Genomic DNA, 15,740 nt, shown 5'->3' on the forward strand with positions numbered 1-15,740 from the left:
GTCACTCATTTCAGAATCATTTACTCAAGTGTAAATCCAAGCACTGAAATTTTACACTAAACAAACTGTCTCCAGGAAACACATCCTAAAAGTGCCTTAGTAAAGGAGATCCCTTTCCCAGAAACAATAAAAACTTGCCTAGAATAAACCACAGTCTTCACTGAAACTGCAGGAAAAACAAAATTCTCCAACAACATTTTTAGTGTTAGAGAATCAATGCATTACTTCATTCTGGCCAGGATGTGCAACAGAAAGAATTTCATCCACATAGCCCGGGTTGTGCAGAGAAAACCCATGACACATGAATTTTACAAGATTTTTCACAAATTTGATACAGTCAAAACCCATAGAGATACATTGGTTCCAAGTTCTGCAGTTCTTACTATTTGGTTTCTTATTGGTCACAGATCTCTTTGATTCTAATTAGGTCCTCATACTTATCTATCTCTTATCTATCTTATCTATCTTTTCTCAGGCCAGGTGTTTCTGACCATGCCAGGGGTGATGTTTGGAGTTGATGGTTGTTAAGACAATTCTTGATGGTTGTTACCTTTTGTGTATCTTCTGTGCTACCCCCAGTTTGCTGAGATGTTAAGCTCATCAGGCCTGGAGTGGTGAAACAGTCCTTTGAAAATAACTTCAATTCCTTTCCATTTGGGCAAAGGCAAACAAAACCCCTGACTAAAGTTATACAAAAACTTTTAAACTTGGTATCATTTCCAACAAGAGGACCCCCATAAGCTCCCCACTGAGCTAGGGGGTTGTAGAGGCATGGACTCCTTCCCTGGAATTCATGGCTAATGTGAAGCCTTTGCACAATTTCCTCCAACAGGAGTGATGGCAGTTGATATAATAATGCATAAAGAAACCAGTGAAATGATTTCTCCTGCCAATGTCCTCTATGTCTGCTAGAGAAGAAAAAAAGAAGCTCTTCTATTCAACACCTCATCCACAATCCCCTCCCAAAATACTCTATTAATCCTCAATCCTTCCTTCTTCAAAGCTGTATGGCAGCATTGTTAGCATGAAAGGATAAAGAGCTTGCTTTGGAGCTAGAGGAGGAAATAAACCATAGAGAACCCTTTCAAGGATTGAGAAGCCTGAAAACATGTAGAGGAATATAATTCCTGCATCCTGAGTTTCTCAGCCAATGGTGGTTTAGCTGCCAAGCCCCACACAGCCGCTCCCTCACTCCCCTGCCAGAAGGATCAGGGTGAGAATCAGAGAAGGGTTAAAGCTGGAAAATTCATGGGTTGGGATGCAGTTTAATATGGAAAGCAAAAGCCACACATGCAAAAAAAGCAGACCCAGGAATTCACTCCCTGTTTCCCATGGGCAGGCAGGTGTTCAGCCATCCCAGGGAGAGCAGGGTTCCAGGACATGTAACAGTGACTTGGGAAGACAAGCACCATCACTCCAAACATCCCTCCCCTCCTTCCTTCTGCCCCCACTTTATATACTAGCATGATGTCATATGGCCTGGAACATGCCTTTGATCACTTTGGGTCATCTGTCCCAGCTGTGTCTCCTCCCAGCTCCCCACACACCCCAGCCCCCTTGCCAGCCTGGCAGTATGAAAAGCAGAAAAGGCCTTGGCTCTGTGTGAGCACTGCTCAGCAATAACAAAAACATCTCCATTATCATCCCTATATTCAGCACAAATCCAAAATACAGCCCCATGCCAGCCACTGGGAGGGAAATTACCTCAGCCACACCCAGCAAAGTCATCTTTTGCTATTTCTTCATCAGACATGCCAATATGAGAGACTCCTGCTACTCAGCTGTGCCATATCTTCTTAGCTTTATGTCTTTGATAACCATTGCCTCTTTTTATTTTTACCTTCAATATCTTTTCCTATCCTTATTTTCTTGAGTTTTTTGATGCATACAGTAGGAGAAAGAAAGCTGTTGTCAAAGGCAGCCAATGTAGTGGTAGTGACCACTTGAGGTAGCGACAATCTTGAGATAGTGACCAATGAAGTTAATGTCCAGTGATCAGCCATGGCTTGTAATATACAGTCCATGCAAACAAAACATAATAAATCAGGTTTCTTTCTGTTGTATGGAGTTTATTGTTCAGAAATACTTTACAAGGGATAGTAGGAAGATGAATTAAGAACATAAAGTTGGCTACTCCTTCTTCACCTCCTTTGCAGGAGGTTCTATTCAAGGACATTTTTCATGGTTGATTCTTAACTCATTGCCATTCCCAGAAAATTCTTCTTATCTCAACCTAGGATTGGAGAAGGTGAGGGGAGCAGCTTGTAGACTTTTTAATGGGAGTACTAAATTGGGGAATATTATTCCTAGACCATGGTGGGGTATGCAGCCAAGACAGCTGACCCTCACTGAGCATGGCATATCCCAGATCATGAGTAGTGTCCTGCTCAAAGTATAAACCTGAAGGAAGAAGAAGGAAGGAGGGGGATGATTGGAGTGATGGTGTCTGTTTTCCTGAACCACAGCGAATGTGGTGGAGCCTGGTTTCCTGGAGGTGGCTGAACATCTTCCTGCCGATGGGAAGGAGTGTGTTTCCTCTTTATTTTGCTTTTTCTTGCATATGTGGCTTTTTCTTTCCCCATTAATCTGCCTGTATCCCAACCCACAAGTTTTCTTTTACCTTTCCCATCCCACTAGGATGGGAGAGATTGAATGACTTATCAGACTGCTGGTGTTAAACCATGACACTCACACAAGGGAACAACAGCCATGATATTTGGAATAATATCCAACTGAGGATTTCCGGGGTGTCTGGGGAAAATGTGTGCTCCAGCCTTGAAAGACCAGGGAAATAGGTACTGGCACCTTCCAGGAATTTTGGAGTTTGTTTTGGAGTTTGGCCCACTTCCTTATTGGCTTGTTACTGTAAAGACTGCCCAGACTTCCCAGATATGCTTGCTCAACCAGCTGATCCTCCTCCTGGGAGCACGAATAAAAGGCTGGCATTGCCGGCAGTCCTGGCAGACAGGCAGCTCAAACTGCTTTGGCACATCTTGCTGTGGACTGCAAGATGAGAAAGTCAATGCTCTTCCTTGGCTTTCTTCTTGTTTTCCTTGGCCTGGCTCTGCCAGGCACCCAGGGAAAAATAATTCCCAAATGTGAGATGGTGAAGATCCTGCGTCAGAATGGCTTTCAGGGCTTCGAGGGCACAACTGTTGCTGACTGTGAGTATAATGAGCTGCCACAGCACCTCTCTGCCTGTACCACCTTTGTCCCTCTCTTCTTTCTGATCTTCCAGCAGTACTATTCTGTCCCTCCATTTCTTTGACTTCATCTTTTCCTCATCCCCTTCTTGCTCCCTTCTATAATTCACATGGCAAATACCCATCTAGAGCTTTGTCCTTCCAAGAAGCTACCCATCCAATTCTCAAGGTTACGATATCACCAGTTTAATTACTTCTTCAGCACTTCATTTATCCTAGATACTTTCACATCTTTCCTCTTATTAACCCTCAGCATTTCTTAATGTTCTCCTCTGGGATCTCTCTTCCTCCTGCAGGGATGTGCCTGGTGAAACATGAGAGTGGCTATAACACAAGAGCATACAACAACAATGGTCCAAGCAGGGACTATGGCATCTTCCAGATCAACAGCCAGTACTGGTGCAATGATGGCAGGACCCCTGGATCCAAGAATGCCTGCCGCATCAGTTGCTCAAGTAAGTGGTAGCACAGAACAAAGAACGTTTCTTTGTTCATCCATGAAAGCACCTGCTCTGTCCATGACACCTGCCTAGCAACTGTTCCAGGCATTTCTGTCTGTCCTTCCTCCATCCATTTTCTCAGTGTCCCACCTACCTTTCCTTCCTGATGGACACCTTTCCTTCTGCCAGTCTGTCCCTGCTCTTCCTCTGCCCCACTTTCCTCCACACTGATCTTTTCTCCCTTCTCTACAGAACTACAAGATGATAATATTGAGGATGACATTCGGTGTGCCAAGAAGATTGCCCGGGAGGCTCACGGCCTCAGCCCCTGGTAAGGATATTGGCAGTGGACACTGGGGAAGAGTGGGCAGAGCAGATCAAAGACAGTCCTGCTACTGACTGAGGGAGGCGGGGGGATCAATGGATGGGAAGCTGGATTTGGTGCAGTTTAGCACAGTCCTTCTCCTAAAGCTTAAAGGAGAAGATAGGAATCCTGCCTCGCAGCATCTGCTCTAATTCCCTAAATTTCCCTCCTCTCCCAGAGCTCTCCTTTTTGTTCTCTTCCCCTTCCCCCAGCTCACTTTGATTGAGCTCATAATAATTTTCATTTATTCGTATCTTTCAGAGGGATCATTGAGAGTCTTCACCCAAAACTCTCAAAGATTAACCAATGCTGTTTTCATAACCAATTCAATCATAATCTAACTCCTCAAATTACAGAATGTATTTGTTTTTTCAGGTATGGCTGGAAAAACCATTGCCGGGGCAGAGACCTGAGTTCCTTTGTCAGGGGTTGCTGAATCGCTGCACAGGTGTTGATTGTTTCCTCAGGACCACCAGAGGTGGAGAATGACAGCATTTGGGAAGGAGGCCAGGGAAATGCATGGGTGTGGGATATAGTGGGTACTGGCTAGTGCTAACTCTGGAGGCTTTCACACTGCTGCAATGCAAACAAAGAACTTACAGCTTACAGCTTATAAAAACAGGCGTAGCAATAAGCCACTGCAGATGGATTTTCAGCCTTGATTTACTTGCATAATCCTGACTCAAGATTTTGTTGCCCTAACAGGGTTTAGCAACATTTAGGGTTCCTCTCTCCTTTTGTTTCTTTCTCTGTTCTCCTTCACCCTTCCCTTCCTCCTCTTCTCCTTCCCCTTTATTTTTTTGACCATTCTTATTGGAGTGTCTGTAGTGAGAAAATACAAAAATTTCATGAACAATGTGTAAGTCGTTCAGAATTATGTTGCCTTATGACTAAGACAGTCACTGATTAAGACAGACCACTGACAGAGAGAGAAAACTATGCTGAAACATGACATTACTCCTTAAATTTATCTGAGCCTCTGCCCCTGGCTGGTAGGAGGGATAGGGCACTGAAACATATGGGCATCTGGCCTGAGGGAATACAGCATTTCTTATCATTCTTTGAGGAAGTCAATCAAACAGCCCAGAGTGCAGGCAGCATCTCTGTGAGGAAACGATGGGGTTGGAAAGACTATTAGGGAAGGGAAATGTTTTGCTGTTTAGTTTACAAGTCCTTTTTCCAAATGAAAGCTGGATTCAGAAATTTCATTCAGTGCATGAATGAAAGGTGCTAATACTGAAAAACATGTTTACTGCTTCATGTGCTTTCTGCTGGTTCTAGGGGAGCAATGACTTCTTTGGTGCTTATGAAATAAAGGGATGCTTAAACTCATGTCTTGTGTGAATGCATAAACCAGCCATTAAAGGCATGTTTGTTTAGATGGCTGCATCTAAAAAAAAAAAAATAGCTCAAAGTAAGCCTTGCCTGAAGTCCCTCTTCTCCAGTGTTGGAGGTTAGGATTTTTCCTTTGTATTTTCTTTCTCTCAGGGAATTTTTCTCCCATTTGTTGCCTAAGAGATGGGAGCACAAATTGTCCTGGGGTAACTCTCAAACTGAGACACAGATATTCAAGAGAGACAAAAGATGTGGGCAAGGTGGCCAGGGAAGGGGTGCAGTTTGCTACAGTCTCTTAGCTGGGGGGATTTCTCTTGGGAAGGGCAGAGATGCTGCAAGATTTTGGCTGGGAGATGGGGGTGAAGCTCAGCTCTCTCGTGCTCTCTCTTCAGATCACAGTGGAGACAGGGGGGGTTTTGGTGCTGCACTGTTGCTGCCCAGAGGATTTGCTGCCTCTGTGGAGATTTTGTCCTGCACTGCTTCTCCTTACCGTGGGTGAGACTTTGTCCCAAAAACTGGGACCTTTCCAACACCCAGCCTCACTGGGAATGGGACCCCATCTCCCTTAGTGTGATATATGTTATAAAATAATTAGTGCTAAAGGAAATTACAACCACAGCATTTTGTGTACCAAGCCAGTGTCGGGCAACAAGCAGTAATAGACTATGTGATAAGAACGGAGATTTAAACACCAGGAGGACACTGTTTCCAGGGATGGATATTTCAAGAGATTTCTTTCCATCTGACAAGACTCCAGCAGGAGGCATTTGATAAGCATCATCAGAAGTTTATCCCAGAAAGTTTTCACCTGACAGGATTCCAGCAATTATCCACCGGTTCCGGGAAGAGTGTTAGCAAGAAAGAAAAACTATGATAATATGCTAAAATATGCTAAAGAAGAGCCCCTTCCAGAGCCCAAAAGACTGTATAAAACAGCCCCCAGAAATGACATTTGGAGACCCACGGGGACTTTGGTGTGATCCTGATTCTCCCCGACCCTGATCGCCCGGCTCAGAGCCGAATCACCTGTGGCTTTTTCCAAATTTATACTTTGATTATTTAATAAATTTCCTTAATTATTAAATTGGAGAATTCATTTATAACACTTAGCATTTCCTGGCTTCATGTGGCAGCTGTTTGCAAAGCCAGTCTGCCGCTGCCCAGACCCGCTGTTTTCTGCCGTTCCTCTGTTTTTTTCTCTACACTTTAACCCAGCATCCCGTGCCTGCCGGGACACCTGAGGCTCAGCTATGGCTCAGAGTTTCTGCCTCATTCCGTTTGCCACCCCGGCTGTGCCCGCCTCTGCCGCTCCAGCTGCTGCTCCGAGGCTCCTGCCACAGCGCCTCCTGCCACCCTGAGGGGCACCGGGCCCGGCTGCCCCGTGGGTGTGTGAGGGAGCCGTGAGGGAGCCCCTTGTCCATCTCTGCCACCCTGAGGGGAACCGGGCCCGGCTGCCCCAGGGGTGTGTGAGGGAGCCATGAGGGAGCCCCTTCTCCATCTCTGCCACCCTGAGGGGCACCGGGCCCGGCTGCTCCAGGGGTGTGTGAGGGAGCCCCTTCTCCATCTCTGCCAGCACTCTGAGGGGCACCGGGCCCGGCTGCCCCGTGGGTGTGTGAGGGAGCCCCTTCTCCATGTTCCTTGCTACCCTGAGGGGCACTGGGCCTGGCTGCCCTGTGGGTTTGTTTGTGAGGGAGCCCCTTCTCCATCTCTGCCACCCGCCATCACCGCCTGAGGCAGATAAACTGGGACTGGGACTTGGATTGTGGGGCTGGGACTGGATCAGTGGGTCTGTGGTTCTGGGTCACTGGGTCAGTGGGTCTGTGGTTCTGGCTGTCACTGGGTCTATAGTTCTGGCTGTCAACGGGTCTCTGATTCTGTTTGTTGTTGCTGCTAGCATTTAACTGTGAAAACCCATCACAGGGTTGAACCAGAAGGGGGAACTGCCTCATCACCTGTGCTTCTAATTGGGAATTCTAGTAGATTATGATAATTTGCTGAATTTATACAACTGTGTTCACCCCGGGGGGGGGGGGGGTGTATGGGATTTTATGGACACTTTTTCATAACTGCCCCTGAAGGCCTCCAATAAAAACCAGCTTTTCTATTACCTCCTCTACTAATATTATCTCAAAAGTGTGTTTGTTTTAATTTATAGGTTCCTAAAAAATCCCCTTGACTGCACCAGCTGGGTGGTAAAGTGTCCCTGACTGTACCTGGAGCACACCCAGTAAAGCTGGGAATAATTCTGACTGTAACAGGATGCTGATTCTTTGCTGCTTTTTTTCTGCCAAGGTCAGGATTAAATGTGTGAGATGGTATTTCTTGTTGAGACTCAGATGTTTATTAGTTCTTATCTCTGTTCCAATCTCACAAACCCTGAGTTCTATAGCACTTCACTCTAACAAACTAAAAATGGAGCCCTGTCTCTTTCTCTCTACAAGGCCTTTTTAGGATAAACCGTCCAATTAAGAAATGGCACCTAAATTATTTTCACTTTTAACCCAATAACCAACCACCCGTGCCCCACAATGTGGGCTTTTTTATCCAATTACATAAAACCACCCAACCCCATGGAGATGAAGGTGAAGAAGAAGGACCAGCCTCCATCATCCTACAACCTCCATCTTGTTTTATATATATTACTATATTCTAAAACCTTTGTTTCATTACTATATTCCAAAACTCTCCGTTTTCCACCCTGTGATATTACACATTTCTATTCAAACTCCACATCCACAATCCCAGTTCTGTCATTCCATTTTGGAAGCTTCTCCACGGCCTCAGGTCAAATGCAGTGCTCTCTTGGTGGTCTGTGCCTGTCAGCACAGAAAGTCTGAAATTCTCAGCACCCAGGGTTCCAACAGCAGGAGTCTTCAGTGACCAACCAAGATGGATAACAAAGGATAACTGCTAACAGTTATCCCTGCTAGCCTTGGTAAATCATTTACCTGAGTTCTAACTTGAGTTGAATGGTACCATTGTTCCCAACCTGGGTTATGGCCAGGATGAAAACTTGGAATTGATAGGGAAGATGTGATAGGAAAGAGAATTTCAGCATTACTTTATCCTGGCCAGGATGTGCAACAGAAATTATTACATCCACACGCGCCCAGGTTGTGCAGTGAAATTCATTCTGTCACACATGCCTCTTTAACAGATTTCTTACATATTTTTACATACAAAGCCCCAAAGAAATCCTCGCTCATTGGTCTTAAATGACACAATTCTTAGTATTTGATCTCCTATTGGTTGTTGATCCCTTTGCTTTCAATGCTGATTTGGTCTTCATTCTTTGGTTCCCTTATCAATCCTCCATCCCTGACACCCCTCAAGGTGCAATCCCCACCTTTGAGAATCACTAAGGGGTGGGGTGTGACATATTTCACTGAACCTAAGGGAAATTTTTGGCAGGTTCCTCTGCACAGATCAGTACAGATGTACACATCTCTGAATGTGGGTGACTTGATTCTGCTATGAATGCTTTTATCGTGAGTCTGTTACTAAGTCACTGTTAAAATGTAGCAAATGGTGTTGAATGTGTAATTGTTAAATCTGTCCATGATTGAGTGCTGCTAAACCCTTTTGCACCCCTATCTTTTTTGTACCCTGACCCTTTTGCATCCTCAGTAAATGTAAAATCCTCTTCATGTAAATAATCCTAAATGGATTCCAATCTGTTTTTCCTACACATACTTCACCCATGTAGCCAGCAACAGGCTGAACATCATAATTCAATTCCCTTAAGTTGCACTTTCACAAATTTGTATTAAAATCTGCTTTTTGCCAGTACCTCTGAGTGCCCAAACCATTCACTGGTGACACCAGTGGGCACACACGACTGTACACACATGTGTGCACATACAGACACATGGACATAACCATGTGAGAATGGATACTCACTTCCAAAAAATTTAAAAGGTTTTAATAAATGTCTTCAAAAATACAACGGAAGACTGAATACAAAAATATTACAGCACCGGGAGCAAAGGATTTTTCCCATCATGTGCTCACCCACACACGTTTCACCTTTTAACCCTTTAGCCCCTGAAAAGTTCTGTCCATCGACTCCTTCGCTGTCCAGTGGTGGAGTTCACGTCCTTAAATCCTGATTGAAGGTCAGCTGTTGCCATAGTAACTAGCCAACCCTCCCAAATGTCCCAAACCCAGGTCACTCCCCGATAAAAAGGCAAGGGGGGGGGGGGTAAAACATAACTATAAAACTTCTCTTAACATATTTACATAATATTTGCCTTTTAATTGTGAGAGTCACCCATGGCATTCCTCACCTACCACACCCACATATGTGTCTGGCCACAGAGATGAGGACAGGAACACCAGCAGCCCCAAAGCTGTTCTCTCCTGCTCCCATCTGGCTAATCATCCCTCAGTCCTTGGGTGGAAAACCACAAACACACACACGGCCCCACACCCGCACACGCGTGCCGGTCCGTGCACACATGCGAGCGGGTCCGTGTGCACACGCGGCTGCAGAGCCGGCCCAGCGCCTCTGCCGGCCCGGCAGCTCTCCCAGCATCTCCCCAGCTGAGGGCACCGGCACTCGCTGTCCCCGCCACCTCGCACCCAGAGGCGGCCCGAGGTCCTGCTCCGCTCCCGGGAGCGAGTCCCCTTGCGGGGACGGAGCCGCCCGGCACCGCAGCAGCTCCGGGAGCGAGGGCGGGCGGAGCTGCGGGGCCGGGGAGGGGCGGGAGTGGGGCCGGCAGCGGCGGCGGGCGAGCGGCACAACGGGCCGGGGAGCGGCGTACGGCAGCTTTTGGCTTGGAGCGACATGGCTCGGCTCGGCACGGCACAGCTCAGCTCGGCTCGGCACGGCTCAGCTCAGCTCGGCTCGGCACGGCTCAGCTCAGCCCGGCGCGGCACGGCGGAAGGAGATGCACCTGCGGGAGTCAGACCCCCATCCCAGCCCACCTCTCTGCGACCCTTTCCACGGCCGTGCCGGTGAGGCGAGGGAACGGGAGAGGGACATGCAGGCCCAGAAGTGTGCGAGGAAGAGGAGAGCGGCTGTGAGGAGGTTCCATGAGGAAGGAGTCTCTCGCTGCAGGGCAGGTAGGGAGCGGCTCCGACGGGCAGAGCACTGTCCCGTGGGTGCTGGAGCCGTGCCGGGTCGGGTTTAGTGCCCTGTGCCAGTTAGAAATCAGAAAACCTGACAGAAGGCTCACATAGTGTGCATCTGTATGCAAACCTTGAGATAAGAAATGCTGACTGAGAAATGCCATGGAATAGGACAGACATGAAAGAAAGGGAACTAGAAATAAGTTTCAAAGGATGGTTTTATAAATAAGACTAGTTACTTTGGAGAAATAAAACTATGAAAGATGCATTGTAGTAGGACCCACGAAGAATAATTTCAGATGATTGGCTTTAAAGCATTTGCAGTATAGTGTGGCAAAAGCTGAGAGGCCAAGAAACACTTATAGTGTATTGTAATTAGGAAATAGTTGTCTTCTGATTGTGGTGTCGGGAATTATAACATCTCGTTGTCTCACCCTTCTCATGAGACTGAAAATAGAATAAAAGTTTTTAAAATGCCTCTCAGTTGCCCTATCTCTGGGTCAGAAAAGGGCTTAATCCGACATGTGCCAACAGCTCCCGGCGGGGCTCAGGGCGGCTCAGAGCTGCGGGGAGGCTGCGGGGATGCCCTGCCCAGCCCGGCCGCCCTACCCCTCGGGTTCCAGGGTGTCCCAGGCACATGTTCGTCCTGGAGATCCCCGCTAGATGGGCCCCGCGGCCTTGCGCTCCCTGCACAGGCTCTTCTGCACCGGCAGCAGGGGAGTAGGGCTCCTGGCTTGCACTTGGAGTTTAGGGGAAAATGAGGGCTGAGTGAGAAGAGGGATCTGCCTCACACGGAAACGGGGCTGGACCCCGCAGCAGTAATTATTCACTCTGATTTGCACGGAAGAGTGCTGTAGAAGGGGGCAGATTGCTAATTTAACCCTAGTGGAGGCTGCCCTCGGCCATGGCAGGGGGGTTAGGATGAGATAATCTGTAAGGACCCTTCCAACCCAAGCCATTCCATGATTTTGTGAACCCCTTCAGAACCAAGGGCACCCTCCTCCAAAGGACATCAAAACTGGCTGCAGCAGCTGCAGGAGTTGCTCTCCCTGCCCCGGGCTCCCCAGTCACTCCTTTCTGGCCCCCAGCACAGCTGGCTGCACACCTGGCAAGCATTTCCTGTGAGACATTTCCCTTCCAGGCAGAACGACTCCACAGAGGCAGGGAGAGGAAGCCGTGAGCAAGGCAGCGCAGTGCCCTGGGTGGAGCAGCAACCTGGGGTGCCCCAGGGTGCGGGAGGGGCACAGCTGGGCAGTCACAACAGCTGTAACATCTGTGCAACAGGGATACCATTTGCTGTGGAACACTAGATTGCGCAGTTCATTTTCTGACAGTGTAGAGAACCCCCAGGAAAACCCTCATGAATAACACTTCTGGTGCCTCAGTCCCCTGCTGTGGAAGGTGCTGATAAACCTCAGCTCAGGGGTTACCATACCATTCATCCAGTCAGACTTTCCCAAGCCCAGCAGGGCTTGGCAGGGCACAATCTAGCCTAGTGATGTCTTAGGTTTTAGCTTTTATATTTTTCAGATTCTATTCTGCTTTAGTGTGTAAGTCTAGGCTTCATATTAGGGGATAGTAAACTCTCTTCACAGAATAGGTAGACAAAACAATTCCTTCTCTAGTTGGGGGCCAAGGACAAATGAACCAGATCTCAAGCCCCAGAGCATAAACAATGTGGAATGAAGAGAGAAAAACAAGAAGGATGTGACTTCATGGGCTGGAGCTGGAATTGGACAATTAACTCCAAAATGCAAATGAAGCAGAACTGATAAAAGTGAGAGACCCCATGACCTGTCATTTATTTTGTGACCATTTTGGGTTGTGCTGCCCAAGGTGGATCTGTTTGAGACCTCTTAATAAATCCTTACTTTATTCTTTAGGGATTCTCTCTTCTAGGTCAGCCTTCACAAGGCATCACCACGCTGGTTGGGTTCCTGCATCCCCAGACATCCTTCACACCCTGCATGCAGGATTTACCTCCTCAAGGCTGAGCAAGTGGTTTTTTAAGTTAAGCCATAGGTTTCCTCTGTGCCTCCAGAAATGCAAGCCTATAGGAATGTGCCTTCTGTTGACAGAGTGACAAAACTGTCTTTTGTGTCTTTAAAAAGGAAAAAAGCCTAGAAGTTTGTTTCTTCAATTAGGTAAAAGGACACCTCACAAGACTTTGGGGACTTCACCTCAAACTTGAGGATAACCAATTGGACAGGAGCTAAAAAGTCCCACCTAAGCAATTTACTAGAAAAAGAAGAGAACGAAGAAACAAATCGCTTTTGTGAGGTGTTTTACCAGGAGCAAGAACCTCTTGCACCTGGCTCAGTTTTTCTCTGTAAAGAGTTTTGTTATTTTGCCTTTTATTAAAACTTTTCTGTTTCCAACACTATCACAGAAGCCATCCTGCTGATTTTATGCTTTCTAAGGTAGCTGAGCTATCTTGGGTGTGATATAGATCTCCAAGAGCTTGTGAGACCAGGCTCGAGGAGACCATATATCACAAGCCTGAGCACTTTTTGGGTTCACCATGATTCCCTGGAGCTCTGAGACTGGGGTGTCCAGCCAGTGAAATGGACCCAGCCTGGAATGCCCTACAGCACCAGTATCACATGGTCCAGGTGTGCACCAGCTGCAGGTGAAATCCTGCAGAGGAGGGGCTGATGGGATAAGGGCGGGGGGAGCTGTCCTTAGGAGCTGGCCAGAGCTGGCTTCTCCATCTCACCCTGCAGGATGTGATTCGGCAAATGCACATTGTCCCGGGTAGCCTGACTGCTTCCCGGTGCAGGTGGGGACCTGGGGACAGAGCTGAGCTGGGGACAGAGCTGAGCTGGGACAGAGCTGAGCTGGGGACAAAGCTGATCAGAGATACGGTGCAGGTGGGGACCTGCGGACAGAGCTGAGCTGGGGACAGAGCTGAGCTGGGACAGAGCTGAGCTGGTACACGGTGCGGGTGGGGACCTTGGGACAGAGCTGAGCCGGGATACGGTGGGGACCTGAGGACAGAGCTGAGCTGGGACAGAGCTGAGCTGGTACACGGTGCGGGTGGGGACCTTGGGACAGAGCTGAGCCGGGATACGGTGGGGACCTGAGGACAGAGCTGAGCTGGGACAGAGCTGAGCCGGTACACGGTGCGGGTGGGGACCTGGGGACAGAGCTGATCAGAGACACGGTGCAGGTGGGGACCTGCGGACAGAGCTGAGCTGGGGACAGAGCTGAGCCGGGACACGGGTGCTGCTCTGTCGGAGACAGTGCCTAGCCCGGGCAGCCTGTCCCACCCCCAGCCCAGCCCGTGGCACGCCAAGCACTCGCCCAACTCCCCGTGTGCTGGGTAAAGAGGGAACAGCTGCAGGGGCCCTCAGGAGCCGGGACAGCACCCAGAGCCAGGCCGGGATCTAAATTTAAACTCATGCTTTGTGTGTTTGTACATGCAAGTGCAGGCTCCAGCCCCCACTCCCCCAGCACCTCCCCTGCTGCACGGAGGAGACAGAGCCCGAGGAGCTCCAGCTGGCTGGGACCTGGGGAGGGGGGCTCCACTGCAGGGCAGGAGGGGAACAGACAGCTAGGGGAGCAACACCATGGAGCCCTCTTCTCCCCAGGGTGATGTGAAGAAGAGGCAACAGAAGGAGAAGTCCAAGAAGCCGGTACCACCAATAGCTCCTCGTCCACCCAGGGCTCTGTTCTGCCTAACCCTGGAGAACCCCCTGAGGAAGGCCTGCATCAGCATCGTGGAGTGGAAGTATCCTCTGGCTGCAGGGGCTGAGAGCAGTGCGTGTGTGCCTGTGAGCATGGCAGGGCTGCTGGGGAGAGCTGGCAGCCTGTTTCAGCTTGTGCTGTCCCACCAGGCCTGCCGAAGGCAGCGAGGCATGCAGGGAGCCCTGCAGGATGCATGGCAAAGGCAATGGCTCTGCTGGCTGGGGAAAGCTGGGCTGGGGAGTGGGTCAGGCCTTTGGTGGGGTGGGACAGGCAGGGACAGCCTGGGGCAAGGGACTGGGGGGAGTGAATGTGTTGCTGGGGAGACAGACTGCTGAGAGGGGAGGGGGTTTGATGTGGCAGGAGGGGCACAGTGCCCATCCAGGGGTGGGGATGGGGTCAGGCTGGGGACAGTGTGATACTCTGGAGGTTTGGGGGTGATAGCAAGACCCTGGTGAGCTGTTTGGGATGGCTCTTTGTGTGTATCACAATCTGATCCCACAGCTGTGCTCTGCCCTGGTGGGGGGCCTTCCCCAAATCCTTGCTGACACCATTGTCCTCTCAGCTCCCCTTCCCATCCCTCCCTGGTACTGCTGTCACAGGTGAAGGCTTTTTGTGGGTGATACTGTTCAGAGGGATAGTCTTTCTTTGTGCCTTTGGCTTAGTGTTGTAGTTTGGGTGTTGCTTTTTGACCTTTTCACTGGGGCACTGCAGCTCAGAAGTACCAAGATGTCATGTTTCTGCCATGCATCCAGGAACTAGCACTTTGTTCACCTATATTTTACGTAAAGGAAGAGAGTGGGAGATGAAATATTTCACTTTGATTTCAGCAAAACATTTGGGCTGTATCAAAAATGATGGACTGGGCAACAGAATTGAATTCTTCTCCCACATCTTTTCTCATTTTAGTTGCTGAACCTTATCTGAGTGTTCCTGGCCTTGCCAAGATTGGCCTGGCTCTTGGCCAGGCTTTACTCTGGGAGGTGGCTTGGTTACCTTAGGCTGGCTGTGTTGCTGTGGGGACACTAAAACCATGCCCAGAGATGCTGCTTTGTCCAAAGCCCTGTTGGCAGGCATGAGGGCATGATCACAGCTCTGGTGGTGCTGGAGTTTGAGACCTCTTTACTGCAAGGGGACTCTCTGTCCTCCAGGGAGTGGGAGCAGAGCCAAAATTGGGCAGTTCTCATTTTCTGTGTCTCTGGCAAGAGAAATGATAGTTCTGTGGGCACAGAAGGGAACTGTGCCTGTGTCCTAAACGGGCACTGAGAAAGGAGGAAACTTGTGTGTGTGCCTGAGTGGCAGGGGGAGGTGTGGCTTTCACATACTCTGAACAGAGAGAGACATAATTGTCTCACAGGATTTTTCCTGGAGAAACACAGAGAGAAAAGGAGAAAACAATTCTTCTCTCTATTCTCTGCTCCTGTTGTTTTTACACATGTAAAATATGTTAAGAAAATTGTTTACCTAAAGAGAATTAGTAATTAAATTCTACTAAAAATTATTTTATTTCCTTAATCAATTAAAAAAAACCTGTACCTGACTGTCTAGAGACAGTCACAAGATTTTTCTTTAATATATATATTTTATATAGTATAATATAATATTCTTTTAATATCTCTTTAGTATAATATCTCTTTAATACAA

At 48.4% G+C, this 15,740-nt stretch overlaps 2 protein-coding genes across 7 annotated transcripts in view; both read left to right on the forward strand.

The window, feature by feature from the left end:
- Window positions 1-2,948: 2,948 nt before the first annotated feature.
- Window positions 2,949-5,339, forward strand: LOC132338156 (lysozyme C-like). The gene is made up of 4 exons (XM_059867420.1): window positions 2,949-3,164; window positions 3,500-3,658; window positions 3,896-3,974; window positions 4,383-5,339. Exons 1-4 carry the CDS (start codon window positions 3,011-3,013, stop codon window positions 4,441-4,443), a joined length of 453 nt encoding a protein of 150 aa, XP_059723403.1. The 5' UTR covers window positions 2,949-3,010; the 3' UTR covers window positions 4,444-5,339.
- A 4,565-nt stretch (window positions 5,340-9,904) lies between these two features.
- CACNA1S (calcium voltage-gated channel subunit alpha1 S) overlaps window positions 9,905-15,740 on the forward strand; it is a 64,501-nt gene continuing 58,665 nt past the window's right edge. For 2 of the 6 annotated variants that reach the window (XM_059867508.1, XM_059867509.1), the window contains exons 1-2: window positions 13,136-13,282; window positions 14,003-14,142. In XM_059867508.1, the coding sequence (XP_059723491.1) occupies window positions 13,151-13,282; window positions 14,003-14,142 (272 nt within the window). In that variant the 5' untranslated portion in view covers window positions 13,136-13,150. Of the gene's footprint in view, window positions 10,407-12,857; window positions 13,025-13,135; window positions 13,283-13,846; window positions 14,143-15,740 lie in introns of those variants that run through there. The other 4 variants (XM_059867512.1, XM_059867513.1, XM_059867511.1 and 1 more) reach the window with 3 other exon arrangements.

This window comes from Haemorhous mexicanus, chromosome 25 (genome assembly GCF_027477595.1).
Source record: "Haemorhous mexicanus isolate bHaeMex1 chromosome 25, bHaeMex1.pri, whole genome shotgun sequence".
In the NCBI taxonomy this organism is placed as follows: domain Eukaryota; kingdom Metazoa; phylum Chordata; class Aves; order Passeriformes; family Fringillidae; genus Haemorhous; species Haemorhous mexicanus.

Coding starts and splice junctions, on each gene's coding strand:
- LOC132338156 (XM_059867420.1), top strand. CDS start 3,011: ATGAGAAAGTCAATGCTCTTCCTTGGCTTTCTTCTTGTTTTCCTTGGC. Junction 3,659..3,895: donor CTGCCGCATCAGTTGCTCAA/GTAAGTGGTAGC, acceptor CCTTCTCTACAG/AACTACAAGATGATAATATT. Junction 3,975..4,382: donor GCTCACGGCCTCAGCCCCTG/GTAAGGATATTG, acceptor TTGTTTTTTCAG/GTATGGCTGGAAAAACCATT.